The sequence below is a fragment of the Manacus candei genome, unplaced genomic scaffold, assembly GCF_025592945.1.
Source record: "Manacus candei isolate 608988 ecotype Guabito, Panama unplaced genomic scaffold, ASM2559294v1 h1tg000217l, whole genome shotgun sequence".
Lineage (NCBI taxonomy): Eukaryota > Metazoa > Chordata > Aves > Passeriformes > Pipridae > Manacus > Manacus candei.
The window spans coordinates 213-10,764 of record NW_026138265.1 but is presented as its reverse complement, the minus strand read 5'-3'; the positions used below and the strand labels follow the sequence as shown (position 1 = coordinate 10,764).

At 60.0% G+C, this 10,552-nt stretch overlaps 1 protein-coding gene and 2 long non-coding RNA genes across 3 annotated transcripts; all 3 read left to right on the top strand.

Moving 5' to 3' along the window:
- Nucleotides 1-211: 211 nt before the first annotated feature.
- Nucleotides 212-803, top strand: LOC127464392 (uncharacterized). Its single transcript, XR_007901337.1, has 3 exons — nucleotides 212-397; nucleotides 476-538; nucleotides 749-803. It is a non-coding gene; the product is annotated as an uncharacterized LOC127464392 (long non-coding RNA).
- Nucleotides 804-4,187: 3,384 nt separating this feature from the next.
- LOC127464391 (uncharacterized) lies at nucleotides 4,188-4,985 on the top strand. The gene is made up of 3 exons (XR_007901336.1): nucleotides 4,188-4,255; nucleotides 4,354-4,392; nucleotides 4,744-4,985. It is a non-coding gene; the product is annotated as an uncharacterized LOC127464391 (long non-coding RNA).
- A 2,761-nt stretch (nucleotides 4,986-7,746) lies between these two features.
- On the top strand, nucleotides 7,747-9,962 carry LOC127464390 (class II histocompatibility antigen, B-L beta chain-like). Its single transcript, XM_051774679.1, has 5 exons — nucleotides 7,747-7,882; nucleotides 8,183-8,452; nucleotides 9,119-9,400; nucleotides 9,670-9,776; nucleotides 9,892-9,962. Exons 1-5 carry the CDS (start codon nucleotides 7,798-7,800, stop codon nucleotides 9,898-9,900), a joined length of 753 nt encoding a protein of 250 aa, XP_051630639.1. The 5' UTR covers nucleotides 7,747-7,797; the 3' UTR covers nucleotides 9,901-9,962.
- The last annotated feature ends 590 nt before the right edge of the window (nucleotides 9,963-10,552 follow it).

Here is a 10,552-nt window from a genome sequence, read left to right as displayed (position 1 = left end):
CCCATTCCCATTCCAGGTGTTCCTATTCCCATTCCAGGTGTTCCCACTCCAGGTGTTTCCATTCCAGTTCCAGGTGTTCCCATTCCCATTCCTTGTTTCCCCAATTCCATTCCAGGTGTTCCCATTCCAATTCCAGGTGTCTCCATTCCAATTCCTGGTGTTCCCATTCCCATTCCTGGTGTCCCCATTTCCATTCCAGGTGTTCCCATTCCCATTACTAGTGTTCCCATTCCAGGTGTCCCCATTTCCATTCCAGGTGTTCCTATTCCCATTCCAGGTGTTCCCACTCCAGGTGTTTCCATTCCAGTTCCAGGTGTTCCTATTCCCATTCCTGGTGTCCCCATTTCCATTCCAGGTGTTCCCATTCCAATTCCAGGTGTCTCCATTCCAATTCCTGGTGTTTCCATTCCCATTCCAGGTGTTCCTATTCCCATTCCAGGTGTTCCCACTCCAGGTGTTTCCATTCCAGTTCCAGGTGTTCCCATTCCCATTCCTGGTGTCCCCATTTCCATTCCAGGTGTTCCCATTCCAATTCCAGGTGTCCCCATTTCCATTCCAGGTGTTCCTATTCCCATTCCAGGTGTTTCCATTCCAGTTCCAGGTGTTCCCATTCCCATTCCTGCTGTCCCCATTTCCATTCCAGGTGTTCCCATTCCAATTCCAGGTGTCTCCATTCCAATTCCTGGTGTTTCCATTCCCATTCCTGGTGTCCCCATTCCCATGCCAGGTGTTCCCATTCCAATTCCAGGTGTCTCCATTCCAATTCCTGGTGTTCCCATTCCCATTCCTGGTGTCCCCATTTCCATTCCTGGTGTCCCCATTTCCATTCCAGGTGTTCCCATTGCCATTCCAGGTGTTTCCATTCCCATTCCAGGTGTCTCCATTCCAGTTCCAGGTGTTCCCATTCCCATTCCTGGTGTCCCCATTTCCATTCCAGGTGTTCCCATTCCAATTCCAGGTGTCTCCATTCCAATTCCTGGTGTTCCCATTCCCATTCCTGGTGTCCCCATTTCCATTCCTGGTGTTCCCATTCCCATTACTAGTGTTCCCATTCCAGGTGTCTCCATTCCAATTCCAGGTGTCCCCATTTCCATTCCTGGTGTTCCCATTCCCATTCCAGGTGTTCCCATTCCCATTCCAGTTGTTTCCATTCCCATTCCTGCTACCCCCATTCCTATTCCAGGTGTTCCTATTCCCATTCCAGGTGTTCCCACTCCAGGTGTTTCCTTTCCAGTTCCAGGTGTTCCCATTCTCATTCCTGGTGTCCCCATTCCAGGTGTTCCCATTCCCATTCCTGGTGTTCCCATTCCAGGTGTCTCCATTCCAATTCCAGGTGTTGCCATTCCTGGTGTCCCCATTTCCATTCCAGGTGTTCCCATTCCCATTCCAGGTGTTCCTTCCCCGTTCCACGTGTCCCCATTCCCATTCCTGCTGCCCCCATTCCCATTCCTAGTGTCCCCAATCTGCTCCCAATGTCCCAATTCCCATTCCAGGTGTTCCCATTCCCATTCCTGGTGTTCCCATCCCATTGCTATTGTCCCCATCCCATTCCTGATGTCCCCATTCCCATCCCAGGCATTCTCATTCCCATTCCAGGTGTTCCATCCCATTCTAGGTGTCACCGCTGTCATTTCCCCTGCTGGTTTACCTTTAAACCAGCACACCAGGGCTGTGCCCAACGGGGGTCCCTGTGGATCATCCAACGCGGGTCCTCCCATGGCTGATGGAGTTGGAGCAGCGGCCGAAGCTCTTCCCGCAGTCGGGGCACTCGGGGCTTCTCTTACCGGTGGGTCCGTTGGTGGGAGGTCAAGGCAGAGCTGTCCCTGAAGCTCTTCCCACACTCCCCACACTTGTGAGGCCTCTCCCTGATGTGGATGTGATGGTGGGTGTAGAGGGTGGAGCTGTCCCACACTCTGCACACGTGTAGGGCCGTTCCCACTGTGGATCATCTGGTGTCGGAGCAGGGTGGAGATCTGATGGAAGTTCTTCCCACATTCCTCACACATGTAGAACCTTTGTCGACTGTGGATGCGACGGTGGTTGTGAAGGGTGGAGCGGTCATTGAAGCTCTTCCCGCATTCCCCACACGTGTAGGGCCGTACCCCAGTGTGGATCATCTGGTGGCTGAGAAGGTGGGAACTCAGTTTGAAGCTCTTCCCACACTCCCCACATGCGTAGGGCCTTTCCCCACTGTGGATGCGACGGTGGGTGTGGAGGTGGGAGCTCTGCCTGAAGCTTTTCCCACACTCCCCACACTTGTAGGGCCATTCCCCACTGTGGATGTGCTCGTGGCTGAGGAGGTTGGATCTCTTGCTGAAGCTCTTCCCACATTCCAAGCACCTGAAGGGTTTCTCCCTGCTGGGAGGCTGCTCAGGGACCACCAGCTCGCAGCTCCACCTCAAGCTCCGGCCGCCTTCCCGGCACACGCTGGCTCTTTCCTCCTCACAGCCCCCTGGGCTGGCTTTGGAGCCCCTCCTGCAGGGGCATCTCCGGCCCTTTTCCTCCCCGCTGCCTTCCTGCGCCGGGGAGCCCTTCAAAACGGCCTCTCCCACCAGGCTCTGCCGGGGGGATTTGTCCTCCGCGCTCTCCGGCCTCACCTCGGGGCCTGGGGCAGGAACCAACAAGGACACGCAGGGGATTTGCCTCCGGCCCACAGGGAAGCCCAAGGACATCCCCCCAACTCCGGCCCCAGCAGGACGGCCACAAAAGACAAAAGACCCACCCAAAGGGGCACTGACTTCCTCCTCACCTGCCTGGGGGGCCCAAGGCATCTTCCTCTTCCTCGCAGCCTCCTCCTCCATCCGCCCAAGCTTTGGGAAGCAGAAATCCTGATGGGGGGGGGGGGGGAAACAAGGGTTGAGCGCGTTGCCTTGGGGGTTCCTCCTGCCCAAGTCCAGTTCTAGGACTCACCGGGCATCTTGTGTCCATAAAAACCCCTAAAACAACAACATTCAGCCCAAATTCCCCTCCCAGGAGTTCCCCCTCTCTGCTCTCTGGGGTTAGGGGGCTCCCCCCTGTCTGGTCTGATGGCACTTCTGCCTGCATTGGGGGTCCCCCTTCTCCGGGTTGCCGGGGGTCCCGCGGCTCCAGGGGGTTCCCACTCTCCGGGGTCCCCTTGAGTGTTGCCAGGGGGGTCCCAGGGCTCACTTCTCCCCACTCTGCCTCCCGGGGCCGGCCGGCCCTCCTCTCTCGGCTCCCACCCTCGCAAACCTCTTGGCGCTCTCGGCTCCCACCCCGCCTCAAGGCCCCCCCTCCTCTCCACACTCCAAGGCCGTCCCCCTCTCCGGGACCCCCGCTTAAGGGGCCCGGCGCTCCCTCTCTGCTCCCCCCCCTCCAGCATTCCGGGGGTCCCCCAGCTCCGGGATCGCCCCTCTCCGCTCTCCCCACTCCGCGGCTACCGGGGTTCCCCCCCGGCTCTCACGGGGGCCCCCAAACCGCTCTCACCCCCCCCGCCATTGCCCAGCCACCGCCAGGACCTTTTGGCTGCTCTTCTTTGTGCTCCCGCTCGGCTCCTCCCTCGGCTGGGCCGCCGCTTTTGGCGGGTTTCCTCCTCCGGGATCCGCCCCCTGCAGCCCTTCCCCCCCTGGACCAGCCCCCTTGGGCCCCCCTTGGGCCCCTCTTGGGCCCCCCTTGCCCAATAAGTCTGATTATACAGACAAGCAATTGATTTTAACCCACAAAACCCAAATGTATAACCCAGCACCCTGGGGCATGAACAAAGTGGTTTTCCTTGCCTCGCCCCCCCCGCTCCGAGTCCAAAAAAAGAGGAGAGGAGAAAAAAACCTGCTGGTGGGAGAACTGTTGCAGTCTGGTCAAGAGTGGTGATTGCAGTCCAGTTGAGGGCGGTGGTCTCAGTCTGGTTGAGAGCGATGAGCTGCAGCCTTCCTCTCGATCCCACGAGTGGTGGAAAGGTTCTGAAACTCCAGGTTTATATATTCTCCAGTTCAGGTAGGAATGGTCAGTCCTCCCCTCAGAGCGGGGAATTCCATAAAAGGATGCTTAGTTCTTCCCTCAGAGCAGGGAATTCCATAAAAGGATATGAGGACAGGGACACCCCCCCACCTCGCAGCCCCCCCCCCCCGACAACAGTTCCTGGGAAAATGGCATGGAAGGCCATAGAATACACACTTTTGGGTTACACCCATCCAGTGAGGAATCGGTCCCAGCTGTTCTAACTAGGACACTGTGTCCGTCATCGCTGCCATCATCATCATCATCGGCCTCGTGGCAGTCGGTGTCTGGAAGCTCCGATCCGGTAACTCCCGGGATGGGGGTCGGCAAGGGGCACGGATCCGCCCGGCAGCATTCCGGGGATCCTGTGCCACGGGTGCTGATCCCACTTTCTTTCCAGAGGGAAGAGGGAGGGGAATGGATACGACCCCGCGCCCACCAGTGAGTCCCAGCAGCGTGTGTGGATCCAGATCCTCTGTGCAGGGATCCCAGGATGGATGCCGGGATTCCAGAGGGGAATGGGGGCCTAATGGCTGGAGCGGGATTGGAAGGGGATTGCAGCTCAGGGCAGGATTCCAGAGTAGGATCAGGTGGAATTGTGGACTGGGATCAGGGCTGGATTCTGGACTGGGATTGGGGTGGGATGGATGGAGTGGGATTGGGGTGGGATGGGCAGAGCAGGATCAGGTGGGATTCTGGAGAGGTTCCTACTCTCCCTGGGCTCCACAGCCGGCTCCATCCCCTGGGATGGGAACAGGGACATGGTGACTCCTTTCCCCGCTCTCATCCCAGCAGGAATCACGGCCTGAGCGATCCCGGATCTGGATCCACCCCTTCCCTCTCCCTGTGGAAAGGCAGGAGCTGCTGGCAGAGCTCATCCCGCTGCTCCCACCCACCCCGACCCCTCTGCGGCTCTTCCCGATGGATCAACTTCCTGCTTTTTCCCGTGTGAAACCCAGGACCACAATTATTCCTGAGGCTTTAATTTGGGTGTGAAAATCTCCTGCTTTGGGCAATAAATCCTGGCTCCCTCCTCTGGCATCCGGCAGTTCCTCTGTGGGAACCAGAACTGGGAATGGGGACAGGGGGGCTGGGATGGGGACATTGGGGACACGGATGGGGACACTGGGACCATGTTGGGGACACCAGGATTTGGAATGGGGACGTCGGGATTGGGATGGGGACATTGGGGACAGGGATGGGGACACTGGGAGTAGGTTGCAGACATCAGGAATTGAAATGGGAACACCAGGAGACAATGGGGAAAGGGATGGGGACACCAGGAGCAGGATGGGATAACCAGAAGAAGGTTGGGGACACTGGAACAGGCTGGGGTCATCAGGAATGGGATGGAGACACCAGGAATAGCAATGGAGACATTGGGAGCAGGTTGGGGACAGCAGGAACTGGGAATGGGGACACACAGAAATGGGAATGGGGAAAACAGAACTGGGTTGGGAACTCTAGGAATGGGAATGGGGACCTGGAGGACCACGCTGGGGACACTGGGAGTAGCCTGGGGAGAGCAGGAACTGGGATGGCAACACCAGGAAAGGGAACGGTGACATCGGCAGCAGGTTGGAGACACCAGGGACTGGGAATGGGGACATCAGGAATGGGATGGGAACACTGGGAATGGGAACACCGGGAATGGGAACACCAGGAATGGAGTGGGAACATGATGGACCAGGATGGGGACACTGGGGACTGATGGAGAGGAGCAGAGACCCCAGACTCACCTAAACCCCTCCCAGAACTGAGGGCCAAGAGAAGCTCCCCTGAGCTCTGCCCGAGCTTTGCCCATTATTAATATGAATAGATAGATGTTGTGATCAGATGAATATGATTTATCATATTTAATCATTTATGAAAATTGTATACAACCCCGATATTGTGTGAAACTCTCAACCAAGTTCTCTGTGGTGCGAACCACGCTCGCTGCCGACGTCGGCAATAAATCCCTTTGCTGCTCAAAGATCCAAAGTCTCTGAGCAGTTCTTCGGACTGGGTTTTTCAGTATCACAGAGGCAAAGGCACAAACTGATGGATGCCCTCAGAGGGCAACATTTTCACCAAAGCTCCCCTCTCAGCTTCCTTTACACTGACCTCTGACTGCAGGGACCTCCTTCCCACTCTGCTGATGCTTCTCAGGTTGCGAATCACCCGGAAAAAAAAACAAATGCCAAGGGATGTGCTTAGATTCATCAAAGATACAGCCCACCAGAATTAACATCTGATTCAGACTGGCAGGAAAATGCTCAACTTGCTCATCGTCCCTCCGGTGCCAAAGGCCCCCCCACCGCTTGCATCCCACCTGGAAAGAACAAGAAGACGCTCACAGAACGACCTTTGAAGAGAAGTGCCTGTCACAACTGCAAGGAGGGATGCACAACAATCTCACGTGGGGGATATTCTCTGCTCTGCCCTGCAGACCCTTGTGCTGGGGTCAAAACACAGCCTCTCTGCTTCCCTCTCCTGAGGGACTTGTTCTTAGACATCCCTTTCCCCTCCCGGCCATTCCCAAGCCTGGACCCGGCTCTCAGCCCCTCTCTGGCTCAGAGCCCTCAACTTCTCTTGCAGAGAGCTGGGCCTGTCGACCCAGCTGCCAAAAGCACGGCCCTTGGGCTGCCTCGGAGGTTCCTGCAGTCGCCCCAGGCCCTGCCCAAGGCCCTCCCATCAGGGGCTGGGCCCTGGGGGCCGGGGGAGAACCCACCCGCGGCTTGGCCCTTCTTGCCCAGCCCTGCTCTGGCCCAGCCTCCTCCCCCTGCACACTCCCCACTGCCACAGCCTGCGCTGGGGCAGCATTTCCTTCCTGGGCCCTTTCCAGCTGCCCCCATGGGGACACTTCCATTTTCTGGGCCAGGCCCCAGAGGCAATCCCAGCCAGTCCTGCCCCTCGTCCCCAGCCCGGCTCATTGACTCCTGGGGGCCCCTGGAAGCCAAGAGCCAAAGGCCGACCCCCCCAGAGTGCAGCCCCACCATCTGCACTGGGGCCCCAGGGCTTCCCTTTCCCAAGCAGCCCCTGCAAAGCCTTGTCAGAGAGAAAACTGGGTGACCCGAGTGCTGGATGCTTTTAGGAAAGAGGTCTAAACATTTCTTGAAGAATGGAGGGGGGTGACTTTTTTATTCTTGACCTTTCCAGTTCTCCATTTGGGGGCAGGGTGCCCTGGGGCTCCCTCAGTCTTCCTTGAGCCCTGGATCAGTTCCCTGGGGCTCTGGTGGGGTCAGATCCGCAGTGGGGGGATCTCTAACCCCCCTGTCCATCCCTGGGGGTTTATGGAGAGCCCCAAAATCTTGGTCAAAGTGTTATTTGGGCACTACCAGACCAAGCCCCCAAATGCGGAGAAGCTCCATGTCCTCAAAAGTCTTGGATAAGAGGGATTTGGATACAATCAAAAATCCGGGGATTGGGTACCCTCAGTTCCCCATCTGCCTCTTGTTTTGGGCAACTGTGAGCTCAGGGACAACTTTATCCTCTGTTTAAGGTTCACTTGAGCCCCAGGAGCCCGGGATGGCTGCTTTTTGGGTTGCCCTGAGCTTTGGGAGCCCTGGCTGGGCATTTTTGGTGGGCCCTGAGCTCCCCCCTCCCCCGCAGCCCACGGACCCCCCGAACCCCCCAGCCCCGGGGCTGCCGCGGGGGCCCCAACGGCCCTCAGCCAATCCCAAAGCGCCCACGCCGCCCGCGCCCAATCCCAGCGCGCCGCGCTGATGACTCATCAGTCGCCGGGAAGACGCCTCGAAAAAAGGGCCCCAACTGCGCCCTCAGCCAAGCCCAGCGCGCCCCAAACCCCCCAAAACGGCGCCACCCGGCTGGTTTGGGGCTGTCAGCAGCTGTCCGGCGCTGGGCATGGAGCGTGTGCGGGGAGCTGGGGCCGTGCTGGCGGTGCTGGTGGTGCTGGGAGCCCCCCCGGCTGCGGGCGAGGAGCTCTCGGGTGAGCGGGGGGGATGGGCAGGGGGGGTCGGGTGGAAAAGGAGGGGAAAGAGGGGAGAAAAGAGGGGGGGGGAGCCCCAAAAGTGAGTGGGGGGGGTGTGGAAGTCCCGGACTGAGTGGGAGGGGGGTGGGAGCCCCAAAGTGAGGGCAGGGGAGTCTCCGGGGTGGGGGGAAAGGAGTGGGAGGGGGGCAAGAGGGTGTGGGAGAGCAGGCAGAGGGGTACCCTGGAGGTCTCTGGGTGTCCCTTGAGCCTTGGAGCAGTTCCCTGAGGCACCCCCTGACCCGTGTCCTGCACACACAGGGGTATTCCAGGACATGTTTAAGGGCGAGTGTCACTTCATCAACGGCACCGAGCGGGTGAAGTTCATACTGAGGTACATCTACAACCGGGAGCAGTACATGCACTTCGACAGCGATGTGGGGGTCTATGTGGCAGACACCCCGCTTGGGGAGATCCAGGCCAAGTACAAGAACAGCAAAAAGGAAGAGCTGGATCGCAGACAGGATGAGGTGGACACGATCTGCCGGAACAACTACGAGGTTAATGCCCCGTTCAGTGTGGAGAGGAGAGGTGAGCGTGGGGCAGAGAGGGTCCCCTCGGGCCCTGGCCCGGGAATGACCCTGGAGCCCCTCAAACCCTCCCTGGGAATCACCCCAGACCCCTCAGCCCTCCCTGTGCCCGTCCCGTGGCCTTTAGACCCCTCCCAGTTCCCCCCAGTCCCCTCCAGTCTCTCCGAGTTTATCCCAGTTTCTCCCAGTCCATCCCAGTCTCTCCCAGTGCCCCCCCGCGTCTCCACCCCGCTGGGGCCACTGAACTCCCGCCCCTCAGCCAATCCCAGCGCGTCTCTCTGATGACGCTCCAGTTGCCAGGCAGACCCAAAGCAAAGACTTCCCTCACCACGACTCAGCCTCCCAGTCCCGAGAGCTTCCTTCCCAGTCCACACCAGTCACTCCCAGTCCTTCCCAGTCACTCCCAGTCATTCCTAGTCCCCATCACTTCACTCCCAGACCCTCTCACTCCATTCCCAGCCGTTTTCACTTCACTCCCACATCTCCCAACTCTCTCCCCAGTGTCCCCCCAGCCCATCCCCTTCTCCCCCACTCTATTCCCAGTCCCTCCCAGTGCCATCCCAGTCCCTCACACTGCCATCCCAGTCCCTCCCAATGCCCTCCAAGCCCTCTGCCCTCCCTCCTAGTGGCCCCCAGCTCAGCCCAGTGTCTCCCCCGTCCCTCCCAGTGCCCCCCAGCGTGTCCATCTCGCTGGTGCCGTCGAGCTCCCAGCCCGGCCCCGGCCGCCTGCTCTGCTCCGGGATGGATTTCTACCCTGCGCCGGTGCAGGTGAGGTGGTTCCAGGATGGGCAGGAGCTGCCGGAGCACGTGGTGGCCACCGACGTGGTCCCCAACGGGGACTGGAGCTACCAGGTGCTGGTGCTGCTGGAAATCCCCCCCCGGCACGGGGTCACCTACAGCTGCCAGGTGGAGCACGTCAGCCTGGAGCACCCCCTCAGCCGGCACTGGGGTACGGCCCGGCCCCCCCAGCACCGGGGGGGCAACTGGGGGCGACTGGGAGGGAGTTTGGTGGGTGCTGGGGGTGATGGGAGGGGGGTTGGAGGGTCCTAAAGGGTGTGGGAGGGGCTGGGTGGGATCCCTGCAGGGGCTGAGAAGGGACTGGCAGGAGGTTGGAGGGACCCCCGGGTGGGCTGGGGGAGAGCGGGCCGGGCTCTGTGGGGTGCCGGGGGGTGCGTGGGAGGAGGTTTTGGGGGTGCTGACCCCCCCGGCTCCCCCCAGAGATGCCACCGGACACCGTCCGCAGCAAGATCCTGGTGGGGGTCGGGGGCTTCGTCTTGGGCTTGGTCTTCCTGGCGCTGGGGCTCGGCTTCTACCTGCGGGAGAAGGTAAAGGGGGGTCCCCAAATGGGGGTCGTGGCCCCCCCCTTGCTCTCCCACAGCCTCTGGGCCCCCCCTGCACCCCCCAGCCCCTTTGCTCTCACCCCCTTTTCTCTCCACACAGAGCTCCTGAGCCGCCGGCGGCCGCAGCCCCTCCCCGTGGCCTCGGGCCCAGCCAGGACCCCCCAAACCCTGCCCTCATTTGGGGGGGTTGCCTGTCCCCCCTTCCCTGCTTTTGTTCACATCCCACCCAGCTGTTCCCAGTGTTCCCAGTAAAGCTTCTCAGTGCTCTGCAGTCCTGCTCACTGGAGAGAAGGGGCTGGGGGTGACTTAGGGGGAAACCGCGGGGGGAGCAGAGTTTGAGGGGGGCAGAACCGGCCCCAGGATGGATCGGGAATGGGGAACCCCCTGAGACCTCCACGTGTCACCTCGTTCTTGGGGGGTTTTGTGGGGGCATCTGCACCCCAACAGGGCACCCAGCACACCCCAAGAGGTGCCAGGACCCACCTAAACCCCGTAACAGAGGTGGTGGGAATCCCAAATTCGGTGGGAGGGGAGTGGTACCCCCCAAAAGTGGACGAGGGCGAGATGGGACTGAAGAGTGGGGAATGATGGGAAAAGGGGTGGGAGAGGTCAGAAAGGTGGAGAAAAGGAGGATGTGGGACATCAGCCCCTCTTTCCTCCTCTTTTCCCCCCTTTCCCACCATTCCCCCGCTCACCCCACAGCTCCTCGCCCGCAGCCGGGGAGGGCTCCCAGCACCACCAGGACCCCCAGCACGGCCCCA

What these genes read in the sequence shown, in the direction of transcription:
- LOC127464390 (XM_051774679.1), top strand. Translation starts at nt 7,798, where the DNA reads ATGGAGCGTGTGCGGGGAGCTGGGGCCGTGCTGGCGGTGCTGGTGGTG. An exon ending in TGCGGGCGAGGAGCTCTCGG is followed by an intron (nt 7,883 to 8,182) that starts GTGAGCGGGGGG and finishes CTGCACACACAG; the next exon opens with GGGTATTCCAGGACATGTTT. An exon ending in GTTCAGTGTGGAGAGGAGAG is followed by an intron (nt 8,453 to 9,118) that starts GTGAGCGTGGGG and finishes CGTCCCTCCCAG; the next exon opens with TGCCCCCCAGCGTGTCCATC.